The 22108-nt window shown below is 39.4% G+C and overlaps 1 protein-coding gene across 2 annotated transcripts in view; it reads left to right on the top strand.

The window, feature by feature from the left end:
- Positions 1–22108, top strand: part of THBS2 (thrombospondin 2) — a 244832-nt gene that overhangs the window by 201447 nt on the left and 21277 nt on the right. For both annotated transcript variants that reach the window (XM_056567142.1, XM_056567141.1), the window contains exons 11-16: positions 2359–2486; positions 2569–2721; positions 3222–3440; positions 3725–3832; positions 11756–11915; positions 13431–13549. In XM_056567142.1, coding sequence (XP_056423117.1) covers positions 2359–2486; positions 2569–2721; positions 3222–3440; positions 3725–3832; positions 11756–11915; positions 13431–13549 — 887 coding nt within the window. The remainder of the gene's footprint in view (positions 1–2358; positions 2487–2568; positions 2722–3221; positions 3441–3724; positions 3833–11755; positions 11916–13430; positions 13550–22108) is intronic.

Below are 22108 nucleotides of genomic sequence, written 5' to 3' on the forward strand. Positions count from 1 at the left end.
AAAATGTGCGCCTAAATTTAAGCCACATCTTTTTTAACTATTCCTTCCCCATTTTCTAGTTCCCCTCAAGTGAGTGGTGAAAGTGTGTAAAAAGTGTCAAAAACACATTTTAAAGGGGTTATCCACCATAGGGTGATTTTAGCACATACCTGCCAGACAGTAATGGACATGCTTAGGAAAGATCTGCGCATGTCTTGGGGCTAAATGGCTATGTTGTGAGATTACCATAACACTGTGGCTAGCTTTTTGTGAACTGGTATTTCCTGTTTGACTTTTATTTTTTTGACTACAAATCCCACAATGACATTTTCCTCCCTCCGACACATCAGCCACCCCACCCATTGAAACATAAATGAGCTGCATTCATCAAAAGACCTGTGGTTTTCAATCAGGGTGCCTACAGCTGTTGCATTAGTTGCAGATTGATCCCTCTCCCACCAAGCGATCCCTCCACCCAGTGAAGCAGACAGGCTCCCTATCATCAGCTGACTAGTGAGTCAGGTCTCGGCCACATTGCAAGCTGGGAAAATTCTGAGACAACAGTCATTTTGTATGCTGATAAAAATAAGTATTGGAGTGAAAATCACAGAAGAATTGTGAGAAAACCATCACACACAGGTACAGACACTATATTATGAACTACACTAACTTTACAGCCCCTGTAGCATAGTCAAATAAAAAAAAATCCTGGAATACCCCTTTAACATGTGGTACCAGTCATGTAAGCTAGTTTTTTTTGTGTGTTTGTGTGTGTAATGAATATAATGAACAATTATGTTATAAATAGCAAAACACTAGGTAAAACTGCTATTGAAAAGGTATGGGTGGACAGGAAATTAAACTTTAGTGACCATTGCCAGGTAGCGTCTGCCAAGGCTAATCTCATGGGATGTATTAAACAAGGATAGAGGCTTGTGATAGGAACATAGTTTTTCCTTTTCCTCATAAATGATTAGTCAGACCACATATGAAGTATTGTGTCCAATTTTTGGCCCCTGTATTTAAGAAGGACGTGGCTGAACTGGAGCAGTGGATGGTGGCGAAGGTAATTAATGGTATGGGAGGATTACAGAACCAAGACAGATTATTAATCTTGGGGTTATTTTGTTTTAGGGGCGATTTGATCCCAATGTACAAATATATGAATGGACAGAGATCTTTCTAATGATCTTTTTATACCTAGGCCTGTAACCATCACAAGGGGTCATCTCTACGACTAGAGGAAAGGTTTCCCCATCATCAAAGATAGGGATTCTTTACTGCAAGAGCAGTGAGACTATGGAATTCTCTGCCACATAATGTTGTGATGGCTGACTCATTAATCAAGTTCAAGGGGGGCCTGGATATTTTCCCTAATAGTAAAAATAAGGTATTACATGTTATGGATACTAGATTTCTGGTGATAGGAAGTTGATTCAGGGCTTATTTCTAATGGCCAATTGACATCTGCCTCTGGATCAACACAGAAGGGTTATAGGTAAAATTCATGGACTCTTGTCTTTTTTCAACCTTATTAACTAAGTAACTCTATAATTTTTTTTTCTTGCTCAGGCAGTTTAATTTAAGGGGTATTCCGGGAATTTTTTTTTATTTGACTATGCTACAGGGGCTGTAAAGTTAGTGTAGTTCATAATATAATGTCTTTACCTGTGTGTGATGGTTTTCTCACAATTCTTATGTGATTTTCACCCCAATATTTATTTTTAACAGCATACAAAATGACTACTGTCTCAGATTTTTCCCAGCTTGCAATGCGGTCGAGACCTGACTCACTAGTCAGCTGATGACAGGGAGCCTGTCTGCTTCAATGGGTGGAGGGATCAATCTGCAACTAATGCAACAGCTGTAGGCACCCAGATTGAAGACCACAGGTCTGCAGCTCATTTAGTTTCAATGGGTGGGGTAGCTGATGGGTGGGAAGGAGGAAAATAGTATCATGGGATTTGTAGACAAACAAGAAAACAGAAAACAGGAAATACAAGTTGACAGAAAGCTAGCCACAGTATTATGGTAATCTCACAGCATAGCCATTTAGCCCCAAGACAAGCGCAGATCCTTCCTAAGCATGTCCATTACTGTCTGCCAGGTACGTACTAAAATCACCTTATGCTGGATAACCCCTTTAATCTCCCCCAATATATTATTATTTTTATTTTTTTCTCTATATATTTTCTGGAGACTTGTTAGGTACATGTTATGCACATCTTTCCAGGACTGTCTGCATAGAGAGTGCAGCAGGGTGTGTGTGCCTTATAACAGCTGGAATAAATAGGAGTTAATGGATTGAAAAGTAGTCTTCAGGAAGAGATCAGGGGGTAACAGGGTAATATTTGATTATTTTCTTGAATATTTCAACAGATGGATGCTTATCTAGTCCGTGCTTCCCTGGAGCTGAATGCAATAGCTATCCTGATGGATCCTGGTCGTGTGGAGCTTGCCCTGTCGGATACCTTGGTAACGGAACATTTTGTGAGGATCTTGATGAGGTACAATATACCTTAAAATTACAATGAATAATGATGACAGATTTATTGTTCGAGTTTTCAGAAAAAAATATTTTTTCTTTAGTGTGCACTAGTTCCTGATGCCTGCTTCAGATTGGGAGGTGTCCATCGTTGTGTGAACACAGACCCAGGTTTCCACTGCCTGCCATGCCCACCACGATACAAGGGCAGCCAACCATTTGGTGTTGGAATAGAATTTGCTAAGAAAGAAAAGCAAGTAAGTTACATGAAAATATTATTCATATTAGAACAGGAGGTTAGTCTTCTTGCAAGATTTTATTTAAAATTGTGTTGTGCATCCTGATAGTTGTACATTGTAAAAACTAAATTCCATCTCCAGATTTCCCCATGCTAACCAAAGAAGGCTGTAGCATTATAAGGTCAGATTGCTTTGTTTTGGGAAGCTGACACACCGTCATTAATCTCTTCTCCCTGTTTAGAAACTCCTCCAAGGAATGGTAATGAATAGCATCTGTCAAAACAGTATCAAGTTGTATGTATTTACTATGGAGAGTGACAGGCCTGCTATGGAATGCATAGGGTACTGCATGTTGGCAGTGGAGACAGGAATGTGGACAGTTTAACTAACCTAATTTAGTTAGTGTATTTAGCAGCTTTGTAGCTAGTGGGGAAAATATATTGCCCCATTGTCTGGGAAAAAGTCCTAATTAAATTTTTTTTACTCACAATATAATATAAAAATAAATCTTTCTGCAGGAATGTGAACCAGTAAATCCATGTAAGGACAAAACTCACAACTGCCATAAGAATGCTGAATGTATTTACATTGGCCACTTTAGTGAACCATCCTTCAAGTGTCAGTGTCAAACTGGATATGCTGGAGATGGCATAATCTGTGGGGAAGATACCGATTTGGATGGATGGCCAAATACTAATCTCATTTGTGCTGCCAATGCCACTTACCATTGTATTAAGGTAGGAACAGTATTTCATAATATCCATCATTGTATAAAAAATGAAAGGGAGCTGTGAATTGGTTATGGCCTTTCTAATAAATACTTATTCAGTAGTTCTGCTTACTATAACTACATACTTTACACTGTTTATTGAAAAGCCAAGCAGAATGAAAAGTGGATTGGTGAAGAAGTAGATATCCGTGAATTCATAGCATGACGGTTTTCAACCTGGCCTAACCCTGTCCCATCAAGCTCTTTTTTTAGAATTAGGCTCTTCAAGCTTTTTTGTCCTTCACTTTGTAGGATAACTGTCCCATGCTGCCTAACTCAGGACAAGAAGACTTTGACAAGGATGGCATTGGTGATGCCTGTGACAAAGATGATGATAATGATTCAGTAGATGATGAAAAGGTAAATTATTATTTAACAACAATAAATATTAATATCGTATATATTTACAACTTGATAAGTCATTAGGAAATGTCATAGAATGTTATTTGTGGTAGTTTTGGCTTACAGGTCCACAAAACTGTGACAGACATTGTTCCCCTCAAACGGTGATGGCCACAATGTCATCAGCTGCACTCTATTCTCTGCATTCAAAATGTTTCTGTTTTTTAACTACATCAGACAAACAAAAGTTCATAATAACTTGTAGAAAAAGATTTTTTTTTTAGCTAGTTAAAGGGTCCTATCCATTACACCTGCAACTGGTCAATACATGATTAAACTTTCTCTTAAAGTCTCTTCATTTAATGAATGAAATCAATTATGTCAAATAAACTTAAAGGGGTATTCCAGGCAAAACCTTTTTTTATATATATTAACCACTTAAGGACCTAGGGCGTATGGATACGCCTTGACGTCCTGGTACTTAAGGACCCAGGGCGTATCCATACGCCCGTGGGAATTTTGGTCCCCGCCGCGCGCCGTGCAGGGACCGGACCGGGGTGACTGCTGATATCAATCAGCAGGCACCCCGCGCAAATGCCCAGGGGGGGTCATCAGACAGCTGTTTGGGCATGCTGGGAGTTGTAGTTTTGCAACAGCCAGAGGGCTGTAGTTTGAGACCACTATACAGTGGTCTCTAAACTATGTCCCTCCAGATCTTGCAAAACTACTACTCCTAGCATGCCCACATAGCTGTTTGTTGTCTGGGCATGCTGGGTGTTGTAGTTTTGCAACATCTGGAGGTCCACAGTTTGGAGATCACTGTGCACTGGTCTAAAAACTGTAACCCTCCAGATGTTGCAAAACTGCAAATCCCAGCATGCCCAGACAACAAACAGCTGTTGCAAAACAACAACTCCCAGCATTTCTGGACAGCCACTGACTGTCCAGGCATGCTGGGAGTTTAGCAACAGCTGGAGGCACCCTGTTTGGGAATCACTGGTGTAGAATACCCCTATGTCTACCCCTATGCAATCCCTAATTTAGTCCTCAAATGCGCATGGCGCTCTCTCACTTCGGAGCCCTGTCCTATTTCAAGGAAACAGTTTAGGGCCACATATGGGGTATTTCCGTACTCGGGAGAAATTGCACTACAAATTTTGGGTGTCTTTTTTTCCTTTTACCGCTTGTGAACAGGAAAAGTTGGGGGCTACACCAGCCTGTTAGTGTAAAAAAAATAAAAAAAATTACACTAACATGCTGGTGTTGCCCCATACTTTTTATTTTCACAAGCGGAAAAAGGAAAAAAAGACCCCCAAAATTTGTAACGCAATTTCTCCTGAGTACGGAAATACCCCATATGTAAGCGTAAAATGCTCTGCGGACGCACAACAAGGCTCAGGAATGAGAGCGCACAATGTACATTTGAGGCCTAAATTGGTGATTTGCACAGGGGTGGCTGATTTTACAGCGGTTCTGACAAACGCAAAAAAAATAAATACCCACATGTGACCCCATTTTGGAAACTACACCCCTCACGGAACGTGACAAGGGGTATAGTGAGCCTTAACACCCCACAGGTGTTTGACGAATTTTCATTAAAGTTGGATGGGAAAATGAAAAAAAATAAAATTTCACTAAAATGCTGGTGTTACCCTAAATTTTTCATTTTCACAAGGGAAAATAGGAAAAATCCCTCCCAAATTTGTAACCCCATCTCTTCTGAGTAAGAACATACCCCATATGGGAATTTAAAGTGCTCTGCGGGCGAACTACAATGCTCAGAAGAGAAGGAGCGCCATTGGGATTTTGAAGAGAAAATTTGTCCAGAATTGAAGGCCACATGTGTTTACAAAGCCCCCATAGTGCCAGAACAATGGACCCCCGACACGTGACCCCATTTTGGAAACTACACCCCTCACGTAATGTAATAAGGGGTACATTGAGCATTTACGCCCCACAGGTGTCTGACAGATTTTTGGAACAGTGGTCCGTAAAAATGAAAAATTAAATTTTTCATTTTCACAGCCCACTGTTCCAAAGATCTGTCAAACGCCAGTGGGGTGTAAATACTCACTGCACCCCTTATTAAATTCTGTGAGGGGTGTAGTTTCCAAAATGGGGTCACATGTAGAGGGGTCCACTGTTCTGGCACCACGGGGGACTTTGTAAACGCACATGGCCCCTGACTACCATTCCAAACAAATTCTCTTTCCAAAAGCTCAATGGCGCTCCTCCTCTTCTGAGCATTGTGGTTCGCCAGCAGAGCATTTTACGTCCTAACATGGGGTATTTCCATACTCAGAAGAAATGGAGTTACAAATTTTGGGGGTCATTTTCTCTTATTACCCCTTGAAAAAATGTAAAATTTAGGCGAAAAACTGCATCTTAGTAAAAAAAAAAATTTTTTCTCATTTACACATCCAACTTTAACGAAAAGTCATCAAACACCTGTGGGGTGTTAAGGCTCAGCGGACCCCTTGTTACTTTCCTTGAGGGGTGTAGTTTCCAAAATAGTATGCCATGTGGGTATTTTATGCTGTTTTGGCACCACAGGGGCTTCCTAAATGCGACATGCCCCCAAAAAACCATTTCAGCTAAAGTTGCTTTCAAAAAGCCAAATGTGACTCCTTCTCTTCTGAGCATTAGTTCGCCCTCAAAGCATTTTACGTCCTAATATGGGGTATTTCCATACTCAGAAGAGATGGGGCTACAAATTTGTGGTAAAAACTGCACTTTAGTGTGAAATTTTTTTTTCCATTTACACATCCGATTTTAACGAAAAGTTGTCAAACACCTGTGGGGTGTTAAGGCTAACTGGACCCCTTGTTACGTGCCTTGAGGGGTGTAGTTTCCAAAATGGTATGCCATGTGGGGGTTTTCTGCTGTTCTGGCACCATAGGGGCTTTCTAAATGTGACATGCCCCCCAAAAACCATTTCAGAAAAATTCACTCTCCAAGATCCCATTGTCGCTCCTTCCCTTCTGAGCCCTCTACTGCGCACGCCGAACACTTGAAATACACATATGAGGTATTTACTTACTCGAGAGAAATTGGGTTACAAATTTTGGGGGCTTTTTCTCCTATTACCACTTGTAAAAATTCTAAAACTGGGTCTACAAGAACATGCGAGTGTAAAAAATGAAGATTTTGAATTTTCTCCTTTACATTGCTGCTATTCCTGTGAAACACCTAAAGGGTTAACAAACTTACTGAATGTCATTTTGAATACTTTGAGGGGTGCAGTTTTTATAATTGGGTCATTTTTGGGGTATTTCTAATATGAAGGCCCTTCAAATCCACTTCAAAACTGAACTGGTCCCTGAAAAATTCGGATTTTGAAAATTTTGTGAAAAATGTGAAAATTGCTGCTATACTTTGAAGCCCTCTGATGTCTTCCAAAAGTAAAAACATGTAAACTTTATGATGCAATCATAAAGTAGACATATTGTATTTGTGAATCAATATATAATTTATTTGGAATATCCATTTTCCTTATAAGCAGAGAGCTTCAAAGTTTTGGAATATCCATTTTCCTTATAAGCAGAGAGCTTCAAATTTTGGAATTTTTCACCAAGAAATGATACAAGTATCGACAACATTTTACCACTAACATAAAGTAGAATATGTCACGAAAAAACAATCTCGGAATCAGAATGAAAGGTAAAAGCATCCCAGAGTTATTAATGCTTGAAGTGACTGTGGTCAGATGTTCAAAAAATGGCCGGGTCCTTAAGGTATATTTGGGCTGGGTCCTTAAGGGGTTAAATAGATTTGTAAATAACTTCTATTAAAAAATCTTAATCCTTCCAATATTTATTAGCTTCTGAAGTTTTCTGTCTAACTGCTCAATGATGATGTCACGTCCTGGGAGCTGTGCATGATGGGAGAATATCCCCATAGGAACTGAATAGCTCCCGGGACGTGAGTCATCAGAGAGCAGTTAGACAGAAAACAACAACTCAACTTCAGAAGCTAATAACTATTGGAAGGATTAAGATTTTTTTAATAGAAGTAATTTACAAATCTGTTTAACTTTCCGGAGCCAGTTGATATATAATCAACTGGCCTGGAATACCCCTTTAAGGTCCAACTTCTGCACCTACACATATCTTAGCACTGTTCAATTAATACACAAGCTCTGAACATAGCCTGAAGGTTATGCAACATTTAGTCTGTGCAGTCCAACTATGGAAACCTAAAATAAAATGCTTTTAAAGGGGTATTCCAGGAAAAAACTTTTTTTATATATATCAACTGGCTCCAGAAAGTTAAACAGATTTGTAAATTACTTTTATTAAAAAATATTAATCCTTTCAGTACTTATGAGCTTCTGAAGTTAAGGTTGTTCTTTTCTGTCTAAATCCTCTCTGATGACACCTGTCTTGGGAAACGCCAAGTTTAGAAGCAAATCCCCATAGCAAACCTCTTCTACACTGGGCATTTCCCGAGACTGGTGTCATCAGAGAGGATTTAGACAGAAAAGAACAACCTTAACTTCAGAAGCCCCTAAGTACTGAAAGGATTAAGATTTTTTTAATAGAAGTAATTTACAAATCTGTTAACTTTCTGGAGCCAGTTGAGATAGATATATATATATATATATATATATATATATATATATATAAAAGTTTTTTCCTGGAATACCCCTTTAATATGAGGATTTCTTCTCCAGGATGTTCACATTCGGCTAGGCTTTCTTATCTATGACAAATTTGTCTTTAAAAAAAAATAATTTCTCTTGATTTCCTGGTGAAAAGAGCTTTCCATTTCTGTCATTTTGGCTATTGGAATGGATCTTAAATCTTAGTAGCATACCTGCTAAAGGCATATCAGTGTCCTTGGGTCTTCCTGGAAATCCAGACAGATCCTGTTCCCTTCCACCTGCTGAGATTTGGGATTGAACCAGAGACATTTGGCTCACAGCATGTCTACTTATTATAACTAGTAAATCTGTCATGTGAAAAGTTTTGTTTTTCCTTTGCAGCATATTTCACAATCAAGTGGATGATAATGTCCTTATCTACTATAGTACACAGTTTACACTGGAGTATATTTCAGTGGCGATCATTTCCATGGATCAAACTCAGATGTTTACAAAAGAAATATCTCTTTTATTAGAAAATCAAGGGATGATTCATATTTACATATACAATATTAGCTCCGATAATACTTATTATGTATTGTTATGGCATCACTAATGTTGCTCAAGAACATTTGTGTATGAAAATAGCACAAATTTTTTTGGACCAGTGGAAGAAAATTTCTACCTTTTTTAGACTTTTATGCTTTAACTGCTCAGTGTGCAGTTTCATGATCATTGTTTCACCTTTAATGGATTAGAAAGTTTAGCTCTCTTAAATAATGCATTTATAATTAAATTGGTACAAAGAAGAAAATGTTAACTGGTACATATGCATTACTCAATGTGAAAAGAAAGATGCTGAAAAAAAAAACCTGAATCATGACAGAAGACCCTTTAGATCTAAAAGGAAACTGCATTCCCAAGATGGCTCAAAATGATAATATGTATATTAGCTGAAGTCACTACACTCGCCGCCTCCAGGTATAGTGTGGAAGCGGCGCTTGAGCAGTGATCTTCTGGACTGCCCATGGTGGAGATCTTACTATGCGACAGAGTGATGAGGGGAGTGTTATCCATGGACCAGCCCGGGGGCCGTAACAGAGCATCTTAGTGCTAGGGAATGCCTAGAGTGCACCAAAGGAGCTCATTTACATATTATCATTTTGGCCCATATATCGTTAACAGCGTAATGTATGAAAAGGGTTACCACCATTGTAATCAGAGTCACCCACACTATTATTCTGTAACAATAGATTAGTATGGGTGATGCTACTGGCAGTTTCCCTTTATTAAATTTAATTTTCAGATTCTGCATTAAAATTTGATTTCTCTTCTTTATCAACACTCAAAACGTAGCATAAAAATGACAACAATGCCCATTCTCCTAAGAGCCTATCCTCATCGGAGTGGTGTGCCTGTAGTACACACTCACTTGGACCAGAAGAGCATTATTAAAATCTTAAATGGGCACTGTCAGATACAAAAACTTTTGATATGTTGTAAACCATGCAAAACCAATAGGTTGTGCAATTGCTTTCATTAGAAAATTTTCAGTATTTCATACTGAAAAAGCCAGTCAAACAACTGCCCCCCCTGCCTGCTTGGACACATACTAGTCCTGCTGTGTCCATGCATCATCACCTATGTCATGGACACACTTCCTTGATTGACAGCTGTGAGCCCAGTGCTCAGAGGTGGAGGAAAAATCCTACTAATGTCAGCTTGTGTCCAGCTACTGTCAGTGAGAGCAAGCTGGGAGTTGTAGTTTTGCTAATGCTAGGGGAGATGTGAGCAGACAGCATTCTGAGGGAGGGGGTGGAGACCTGCACAGTGAGGCCACGCCCCCTCCCTTTGAGAGGAATTCAGACTAGTGAGCTAAATCAAAAGTGTAATAAAAAAATAAATAAAGGTGCTAGACACATAAAAATTTGATGTACATGGTCCGGATTAGGTACTGAGTGATATATTTAAAAAAAAAAGTTTTTTTGTTGGATCGGACGGGTACGCTTTAAATCATGATTTAAGAATTTATTATCACTCTTCTGGTCTAAGTGTGCAATTGAGTGAGTGTGGACCAGGAGCCACACCGCTCCTAGAAAAATAAGTACTATAAAAAGCAGTGAACCACTCTATATTGTCCACTCTCTATACCATTGAGACCAGAGGGTATAGGTTTTTAATCTTCAAAAGATACTTTGCAAATAGGGGACAGTAAATCTGTAATTCTTAGAATGATTGTGAAGATCTATTGTATATTGCTTCTCACCACTTGGCTCTGCTATGGACTTTCTTTGAATCTGTAAACAGAGTAGAGCCAAGTGGACAAGCAGATATAAACAGGCACAGTGGTCATCTGAGCATTGCTGCCTGTTCTTTTAGCGACTAATGGGGTCTCAGAACCCAGATCCCCACTGATCAAAACTGCTCTCATGTTGCATGGCATGTCAGCAGTTTTGAAAACTTATCATTAAGAATTGGGGGATCAAACTAAATAATATAGAAACCAAAAGGGGGTGCTACCCAGTGTATCCAACAAAAGACACTATTTAATAATAAATAGTAAGAAGAAACGCCATATAGGTGCAAAACCAGATAACTGACTATGGTACTTTACTCAAATTATGTACAAAAATTATGTACAAAGGACTCTCAAATTTAAAAAGATATAAAAAGCTCCACAAAAAGCTAGAAATAGCAGATAAGCTCAACCTTAAGAAGTAAACGTGCATACAAATTTATATAGATATCCATGCATTCAATATGGTCCCCTTCATGATGATCAACTAGTGGCATGAATAAAAGACAAATAACATATGGAATTCAGTGGTTAAATAATCCTAAGGGATATACAGATATAAGTGCAGAAATAAATGAATTGCTAAAAAAAATGCAAAAAAAAAATAAAGAAATAGAAAACCTATAATCAAAAGGTAGCAATATATACCACATAGTGGCCAGTGGGTGGAAAAATTGCAGCTTGGCTCTGCTATGAACTTCTTGTGAATCTGTACACAGCTCTGAGTAGAGCCAAGTGGCCAAACAGATGCAAACAGGCACAGTGGTCATCTGAGTGCTGCTGCCTGTTTCCTTAGCGACTGGTAGGGTCTGACCACCCAAATCTTTACCAATAAGAACTGCTCATTTGTTGCTATGGCATATCTGAAGTTTTAAAAACTTAACCCCTTAAGGTTTTTTCTGGGTGATTTTTAATTTTTTTTTATATTAATTAAATAGATCTTCAGTGAAATGTTATGACTGGAGTACTGCCATGTATATAGCAGTAGCATGTTTTATGTTTGTTACTATAGATTATGTACCTTTTCTATTTGGTATATTAAAAAACAATTTTTATGTTACAGGATAATTGCCCCCTGCTTTTTAACCCTCGTCAGTTTGACTATGACAAGGATGAAGTAGGAGATCGATGTGATAACTGCCCTTATGTGCACAACCCAGCTCAGATAGATACTGATAATAATGGGGAGGGTGACGCTTGTTCTGTGGACATTGATGGAGATGGTATGTTCCTCTCAGTTTTTTTAATTGACCTTTCTTTTTTTTTTCTGTCTCACCAAAGACATCCCCTGGAATTAGACTTCATTCCTAAACATATTAATATTCTCATATACATGTATGTAGAAAATGTATGGGTGACAGGTTATCTACCACGTCAGTGGGGCACTCATAGTTTGGATTGGTTATTCTACACCAGTAAGGTGGATAGGCAGTGCAAATTGATTCCAACTATTATTCTGTTCTCGCTTTCATTCTGTTTTAATACACTAAATGAAAGAGATAACAATAGCCTAAAAAGCAGGACAAGCAGGACAGATCCTAACATCTGACTTTGTAGCTATACAAATTAGGTAGAAGTAGGAAGATGTTTGAGCAATCTGTAAATGAACAATGATCTGATGAAAGATCATTTCCCAGACACAGCCATACACATTTAGCCCATATCAGCCACTACAGGCCATACATCACCAATGACAGCAAGCAAAGAAGAATGTTTTTTTAATAACATTCTGGAAATCTGAGAATATTATGAGCTCTTTCATCTATCAGCCAAAAATTGCTGACGTTTTTCCAGTCATTAGTCAGATAAAACACTTGTTCATTGTTAAGTTTTACTGAACAAACAATTTTTTTTATTAGCAAACATTTTCATCAAACAATACAACTACCAGAGGTAGTCTGGTAATCATGTTGTTTGTAAAATCTGCTCGGGGAGGGGCTAAGTAAAAAAATAAACCAAAACTCTCTTACCTTCCTCACTCCTGCCTTGTTGCCGGACCTCCAGTTACCGCTGTCTGCTACTTCAGAGTTTGGTGGCATGATGTCACACGGCTGGTCATCCAATCATTGACCAGAGCCTTGTCCCATCTCAGCTACTGATTGTATGAGCAGCTGTGTGATATCACGTCACCAAATTCAGAAGCGCTGGCCAGCAAGAAGCGCTCTGTGATGCCGGACGGCTGTGATGGCCATGCAGGAGCTAGGAAGGCAAGGGAGGTTTTTTTTCTTACTAACCCCTTCCCCAAGCAGATTTTACATGCAAATCGATCATAGGAGTACCCCTTTAAATCTTATTTGTATGGTCACCTTTATTATTCATGCAAGTGGCTGTTTATGGGATACAATTACTATGGCCCCTGACAAATATGGCACCTGTAGCCTTCTGTTGTACCATACTGTACCTATTGTGCTATCAATTCCATGCAAATCTGTTAGAATAAAAATTGTGCCATGTCATGGTACTTTTCCTAGAAGGCACAATGTGACAGCACACAAATAGCCATCTGGTTCATAATGCAGACTCTATGGGCCCCTGTATGGAAATATTGGCCACTGTATAGGACTCTACAAAAAAATATATTTTATTATTAATAATTAATAATATTATTATTAATAATAATAATAATGGTAACAACTGTGCTTGTTATAAAAATGAAAGTAACCCATCAATAATTGTATAAATACTTTATATTTCTCAATACTCATGACCAATTCATATTCTGGCTTGTTTTCCTCCAGACATCTTAAATGAGCTGGATAACTGTCCGTATGTGTATAATACAGACCAAATCGATACAGATAAAGATGGAGTGGGTGACCAATGTGATAACTGTCCTTTGATGAGTAACCCTGACCAGGTATGTTATAAGCAATACATTAACAAAAAAGAGCTCTTACTCTCCATAAAGTTAGAAATGTATACGTCTTTCTGTGACCAAAAGAAACTCATGTATTAAGACATGCAGTCATGGCCGTAAATTTTGGCACCCCTGAAATGTTTAAAGAAAATGAAGTATTTCTCACAGAAAATGATTGCAGTAACACATGTTTTGCTATACACGTTTATTCCCTTTGTGTGTATTGGAACTAAACCAAAAGAGGGAGGAAAAAAAGCAAATTGGACATAATGTCACACCAAACTCCAAAAATGGGCTGGACAAAATTATTGGCACCCTTTCAAAATTGTGGATAAATAAGATTGTTTCAAGCATGTGATACTCCTTTAAACTCACTTGGGGCAAGTAACAGATGTGGGCAATATAAAAATCACACCTGAAAGCAGATAAAAAGGAGAAAAGCTCACTCAGTCTTTGCATTGTTTGTCCGTGTGTGCCACACTATGCATGGACAACAGAAATAGGACAAGAGAACTGTCTGACAATTTGAGAACCAAAATTGTGGAAAAATATCGACAATCTCAAGGTTACAAGTCCATCTCCAGAGATCTAGATTTGCCTTTGTCCACAGTGCGCACCATTATCAAGAAGTTTGCAACCCATGGCATTGTAGCTAATCTCCCTGAGCGTGGACAGAAAAGAAAAACTAATGAAAGGTGTCAAGCAGAAGGTGGATAAGCAGCCCCAAACAAGTTCCAAAGATATTCAAGCTGTCCTGCAAGCTCAGGGAGTATCAGTGTCAGCGCGAACTATCTGTCGACATTTAAATGAAATGAAACGCTATGGCAGGAGACCCAGGAGGACCCACTGCTGACACAGAGACATAAAAAAGCAAGACTATTTTGCCAAAATGAACTTGAGTAAGGCAAAATTCTTCTGGGAAAACATCTTGTGGATAGATGAGACCAAGATAGAGCTTTTTGGTAAAGCACATCATTCTACTGTTTACCGAAAATGGAATGAGGCCTACAAAGAAAAGAACACAGTACCTACAGCGAAATATGTTTAATGATGTTTTGAGGTGGTTTTGCTCCCTCTGGCACTGGTTGCCGTGAATGTGTGCAAGGCATCATGAAATCTGAGGATTACCAATGGATTTTTGGTCGCACTGTACAACCCAGGGTCAGAAAGCTGGGTTTGCATCCGAGATCTTGGGTCTTCCAGCAGGACAATGACCCCAAACATACATCAAAAAGCACCCAAAAATGGATGGCAACAAAGCACTTGAGAGTTCTGAAGTGGCCAGCAATGAGTCCAGAACTAAATTCCATTGAACACCTGTGGAGAGATCATAAAATTACTGTTGGGAAAAGGCGCCCTTCCAATAAGAGAGACCTGAAGCAGTTTCCAAAGGAAGAGTGGTCTAACATTCCGCTTGAGAGGTGTAAGAAGCATATTGATGGTTATAGGAAGGGACTGATTTCAGTTATTTTTCCAAAGGGTGTGCAACCAAGGGTGCCAATAGTTTTGTCCAGCCCATTTTTGGAGTTTGGTGTGATATTATGTCCAATTTGCATTTTTTTCCTACCTTTTTTGGTTTAGTTCCAATACACACAAAGGGACTAAACATGTGTATAGCAAAACATGTGTTACTGCAATCCTTTTCTGTGAGAAATGCTTCATTTTCTTTAAACATTTCAGGGGTGCCAAAATTTACGGCCATGACTGTAGATATCACGAAAATCTGAGCTGAGCCTTAAATATAGTAGATTTGTTTAATACAGACATTATCTGTGGAATGTAGAACTACTCAGAATTGTACCTTCAGGCTAAATAGTTGAAAATTGTGAAAGTCAATGGCAGTCATTCATACCCAGAGGCTTTTGTTTGGGCAAGACAGTTCAATGTGAAATTCACAGCCTTGCATTTCTCTCTCTGGATGCCTTGCATACAAACGTATTCTAAAGCAACACACAAATAACTACTATGCTCTGGAAATCTACATTAAGTGAAAATCCAGCTGGTGCTCCAGTAAGCATAAGTAAATATGGTCATGGCCTGCCATTTTGTAAAAAAAAAAAAAAAAAAAAAACAAGCCCCCCCAATAATTGTGGAATGAGATCCAACATGGAATCTGTATTAATGGAAGTACTAACATCACTTACCATCACATGTTTTGTATAAAACATTACTTTTGTATGCTTTCTAACAATACCTACACAGTCAATGTTTTTATTAAGGTTTTTGAAAAACCAACATCTTATCTCTGTAGCTTAAAGTGACATGCTTTTCTTTGCACCACCATATACCAAAATGGTTACATTCTGCCTGCAGTCACCACTTACAACAGTTTAGTGAAGTTGAATTTACTTAAAGGGATTGCCCCACTATCAAATGTAAAAGAGAACAACTTAAAAAAAAGGGTATGTTCACACGAGCGGATTTACAGCGTATTTTACGCTGCGGATCCGCTGGTGAAGGCCCGCTCTATGCTGTCTTTACATGTGCCTGCTCGCAGCGGCAATAGCTCGCAATGTGCGAGAATACTGCGACTCGCACATCGCAGTGTGGCGCTACGAGCAGGCACATGTAAAGACAGCATAGAGCGGGCTTTCTCCAGCGGATTCGCAGTGAAATACGCTGCAAAAATCTGCTCGTGTGAACGTACCCTTAATGTGTTTATAGGGTTGCATTGGCCTAACAGGAAAGGTATGCCATAGATTAGTAGACTATGTGATTCCAGAGGATATATTGGTAAAACACATACGTAAAAAAATACCTATATGTTAAATGGATGCCATAAACATTACTGACATAGATCTCAATGTAACTTTAACAAGGATATGCTATAGCATGAGATGACCAGTGTGAGAGCCACTATCTAAGGCTAGTTTTCCATACAGGTTTTTTTTCTTGCGTTTCTTTAAAAACTGCCTCTGCAGTTTTTGAACCAAAGCCAGAAGTGGATTTAAAAGGAATGGGAAATATGAAAGAAGGACTTTTCCTTCCTGCTGGATCCACTTCTGGCTTTGGTTCAAAAACTGCAGTGACAGTTTTCCGAAAAACACCAGAAATAAAACCTCTGTGGAAAGCTAGGCTAAGGGAAACAGAAAGGCAAGACTGTAAGCTTTCATAATGCTTTGTAAACACAGCGGGGGAGATTTATCAATATGTGTCTTTGTGCAGCCACTTCATAGCCTTTTTTTTTTTTTTTTTGCTGTGTTTTTGGCTTATTAGTGCCAAATTTATCAATAGCAATACTTTGATAAATTTTGCACAAATGAAAGATCACCTCAGAACTTGCTGAAGTATGTCATTTTTCTAAGGCAAGGCAGAGATGGTATAAATTTGTCTTTTTTTAACATTTGCACAATATTTTTGATCCTTTTTAAAAAGACGAAAATTCCACAGTCACTTTTGCCAAAGTTGTCTATTTTGAAATAGTGTGAAATTTTTGCACAAAAACTAACTGTGCAAAAGTTTTGCGCCAAAGTTAAGCCAATAAAATGTCTGGAAAGCAATGATAAATCTACCCCAACAAGTCCCTCCAGCAGTACACATTGGTCTCTGTTTCACTGCTACTTCTTTCTTACCTTCCTACTAGGAATACTAGGATGCATCATCATTAGAGATGAGTGAATTGAATCTGACGAATCCTACTTCGTTACGAATTTCATGTAAAATTCGATTTGCAATGAATGCGAATATCACCGCGATTCCATCGCGCGAATCGCTTCATTAAACTCTATTTAGTGCGGTCCAGGCTCCAGGGCATCTAAAATGGCATATCCACATGTGAGGACATGGGGCAAGGAATCCTGGGAAGGTGTGAACAAGGGTAGGGGGATGACCCTGAATCACATGCAGGATGCAGCCAATCACCAGCCAGTCACCCCTGTGATGTCACAGCCCTATATAATCGGCAGCCATATTCCGGCTAGTCATTTCATCCTTTCACTGCAGAGAGATAGGACAGACAGTGTTGTGTGTTACATAGACAAGCTTTCTCCAGCAGCGTTTCACCTCCTTTTTCCAGCATCGTTTCACGTCAGTGTTCTGATGGACAGAAAGCAGTGCGTATATCAAAGACATTTTTTTTTACTGCAGTGCTTAACCTCCCAGTTACTTTCTACAGCATTGTATTACAGAGAGGGGCAGAGAGCTGTGTGTTGCCTCATACGTTTAAACAAGCTGGCTCAGCTGGAAAAACGTTAGGAGAGGAGAGAGGAATACGTTTTTAGCGCAACTCTGTGTCTTTGTTCCTAATAGTTTTTGAGAGAGAAAGTGCAATTTTGGGTTTAGTACACAGCGTCTTTGTGCTGCAGTACTGTTGTGTACTGCTGGTGTTGTGCACAAATACTTTTTTAAGCGTACTGTAGCACATTTTTCTGCCCTCATAAGTGCATAAAACATACCTACATCTAAGTAGTGTACTATTTTGTACCTGTTAATCTGTCAAGGGCCTAGATACTACGAAAGGCCAGGCAAAAGTACTCACCGGCTGGTGTTGTACTCAAATACTTTTTTAAGCATACTGTAGCGCATAGGCCATATTCAAATTCACGATATTTCGTGAATATATGGACGAATATTCGTCATATATTCGCTAAATTTGCATATTCGTAATATCCGCGTTTTATTTTCGCATATGTGAAAATTTGCCTATGCGGAAATTTGCCTATGCAAAAATTTGCCTAATCATATGCAAATTTTCACATATGGGAACATTCGTACTCCAGTCTCACACAGTAGTATTAGAGCCTTCTTTACACCACACAAGCTGGAAGCAGAGAGGGATGATCACTGTGATGTGTACTGTGAAAAAAAAAAAACGAATATTCGTAATTGCGAATATATAGTGCTATAATATGCGATATTCGCGAATAAAATTGGCATTGCGAATATTCGCGAGCAACACTACTCATGAGTGCATACCACATACCTACATCTAAGTGATATACTATTTTGCACCTGTTAAACTCTCAAGGGCCTTATCCCATCTCGTAGCTGTTTCTCTCATTATAATAGATATTCATACTCACAATAGTTATGTGGAGAAGCCTTATAAAAGAGGGGCAAGGTCATATAAAATTTGTATTGTAACCTACATGTTAATAAGAAAGCTGCTCAGGCATTCATACTCACAACACAGAGCAGTAATTGAATAGACACTCCTGCAGTGGCAGGAGAACGGGAGGATCTCCTGGCGTGTTGGTGTGGCTCATGGTGAAGCCGGCGCCTAATGCATTATATCAGCATCCGGTCCGCTCACCTCCTGACGTTAGAGGAGGGGGCAGGACAGCTGTCACAGAGCGCTCACGTCACAGTGCTCACAGGCGAGGGTGTGCTGGGCGGAAGTAAGTGTGCTATTCAATGAAGGCAACGTGGCCATCTTGGTTTCAGGCATAGTAAGGGCAAATGTTAAAGTACATAATAAACGCTATGTACTAGCTAGACATAGACCAAACCATCAAGGGATTCGGATAGCAAGGCTCACAGACAGTCATAAAGAACCATCACTTTAATGTGGTGGCAGCATTGTGAAAGGGTTAACCCTTACATTGCCAGGACATCTCAGTGCAATGCAGTTATGCACTAGGAAGCACCGGCAGAAGGCGAACCCTCGGTAGCACTATTTAGCGTAAAAAGAGAGGCTATTTAGAGGAATATTCCAGATAGAAGTACTTCTTGTACAGTGCAACTCATAATAGTGGGTACAAGACAACACATGGTGGAGAATAGGGACAACCAATAAGTGAGGTATATATAATACGTGCTGAACAGCTCAATAAATGAAACAATACAAAATAGGGATATGGATAACCAATAACCATCTTATACTCGTGATACTATGGATTTATTAAACAAGATAGAGGGTGTCATTGTAGAACATGACACCATACTCGCGAGTATAGATGTGGAAGCTTTATATTCATCAGTACCCCATGAGGTGGGTAGGGGGGCTGTCACTTATTTTCTCTCTACTCGGGGCTCTTTTATGCAGATACACAACCAATTTGTACTGGACCTGCTCTATTTCACATTGACCCATAATTTCTTTTTGTTCAATGGAAGGTACTACCACCAACTCTGGGGCACAACTATGGGGTGCCCTTGTGCCCTCATATACGCTAATCTGGTCCTGGGTTGGTGGGAGGCTACCATTACCTTCCAAGATGACAGGGAACATCTATCTGAATATGCCATCTCTTGGTCTTGTTTCATCAATGACATCTTCATCTTGTGGACCTGAAGGCAGGCACAATTTGATATACTACTGACATCACTGAACCATAATCATATCGGGTTATACTTTACATGTGAAACGTCTTTAACAGGTCTAGCATTTATGGATGTGTTTATATCTAAAGGAGTGGGGGGTACTCTTGACACTACTATTTAGCGCAAAGCCACCTCCACCAACAGTCTCCTAAGGTGGGAGAGCTGCCACCCGGGTCGCCTCAAGCGGCAGATACCCAGGGGGCAGTATCTTTGCCTTAGGAGAAACTGTTCAGATATCTGCAATTTCAAAAAACAAGCATCGGACACAGATTCAGAGAACGGGGATACCCAGATGGTGTTCTTAAACCAGCATTTCAGAAAGCATTACAGATCCCCAGAGAATCATTATTATTACCTAGACCTAGAGAGAATGAGCGACAGCCCATTAGGATCATAGGGACTTTTGATAGCAAGGCTCCACAGGTACGTCACATCATAGAGCAGCATTGGAATATTTTGAGACTTGATCCAGATTTGCATGACGCCCTAACAAGTACACCTTCGATCACTTATCAGAGGGGACGTAATCTCTCGGATGTTCTGACCCACAGTTATCTAACACCGATAACTACTAAAAATGAAACTTGGTTAAACAGTACTCACACTTTAGGATGTTTTCCATGTGGCCATTGCCGGGCATGTGGCAACGTGGAAAAAACTTGGACATTGTTAGACTTTGATACTAATAGAATACATCAAATTAAAAGTTTTATTAACTGTACTACAAAATTTGTCATCTACGTTGCCCCCTGCCCATTTAATAAACGCTATGTGGGCAAAACATTCAGAGAATTACGTAAAAGAATTCTGGAACACCTAGGTGAAATCAGAAACAATAGAAACACACCAGTAGAAATACATATGAGAGAACATCATGGTGGAGATACAAGGGGTTTGAGATTCGTGGGGGTCCAGAAAGTGAATCCATCACCACATGGAGGTGACCTTAATAGAATCTTTCTACAACATGAGTGCAGATGGATTTTTAATTTAAATTCCATCGAACCCTCGGATTCAACGAACAACTCAACTTCTCACCCTTTATCTGAGGAGTTCTCCTGTTTAGAAATATCTATTTTTCATATTATTTTTACATTAATTACCCTTTTATTTTTGTTGACGGCTCCTGAACACATTGATTGGTGACCTGAGGTGGAGTCAGGTAGTAAGGGAGGGTCATGGTGAATCATTTGTCTAGCACCACCTCTTTAGAAGCAGGGCCAACAGGGAAATTTAGGAGGTATCCTGTCCTCGGTACCGTTCTTTTTAGGATGTCCATGCTGCTTAGTTTTTAGGGCCCTAGAATAGGATATTTATAGGGCCAGGTTAGTTCCCTAGGCCCCTGCTAATTCCCCTCCCTCACTCTGCCCTATAGGGTTTCCTTGGTCACCACTCTAGATGTGCTGCTTCTTTTATCGAATGTAGATATTTTTTATTGTTTCATTTATTGAGCTGTTCAGCACATATTATATATACCTCACTTATTGGTTGTCCCTATTCTCCACCATGTGTTGTCTTGTACCCACTATTATGAGTTGCACTGTACAAGTAGAACTTCTATCTGGAATATTCCTCTAAATTGCCTCTCTTTTTGCCCTAAATAGTGCTACCGAGGGTTCGCCTTCTGCCGGTGCTTCCTAGTGCATAACTGCATTGCACTGAGATGTCCTGGCAATGTAAGGGTTAACCCTTTCACAATGCTGCCTCTAGTGTTGGGCTCAAATATTCGCAATGCGAATCTTTATCGCGAATATCGCATATTCGCGAATATTGCGAACATAGTGCTATATATTCGCAATTAAGAATATTCGCAATTTTTTTTTCACAGTACACATCACAGTGATTATCCCTCCCTGCTTCCAGCTTGTGGTCTAAACAAGGCTCCAATACTAGTTACTGTGTCAGACTGGCGCGCTTGCTAAAATTCGCATATGCGAATATTAGTGAATATTGATCCCTCCCTTCTTTTAGCTTGTGGGCCAATGAGAATAATCATGTTTGCTGAAGATCACGTGATATTGCGCATGCGCATGTGAATCTTGTGGCGAATGTGCATGCAAATTTTATGGTGCATAGAATAAAAAGGCCGCGAATATTGCGAATATGCAAATTTTGTGAAAATATGATGAATATTTGTCCATATATTCGCTAAATATCGTGAATTCGAATATGGCCTATGCCGCTCAACACTAGCTGCCACCACATTAAAGTGATGGTTCTTTATGACTGTCTGTGAGCCTTGCTGTCCGAATCCCTATCCTTGATGGTTTGGTTTATATCTAGCTAGTACATAGCTAT

Source organism: Hyla sarda, chromosome 3 (assembly GCF_029499605.1).
Source record: "Hyla sarda isolate aHylSar1 chromosome 3, aHylSar1.hap1, whole genome shotgun sequence".
Classification (NCBI taxonomy): domain Eukaryota; kingdom Metazoa; phylum Chordata; class Amphibia; order Anura; family Hylidae; genus Hyla; species Hyla sarda.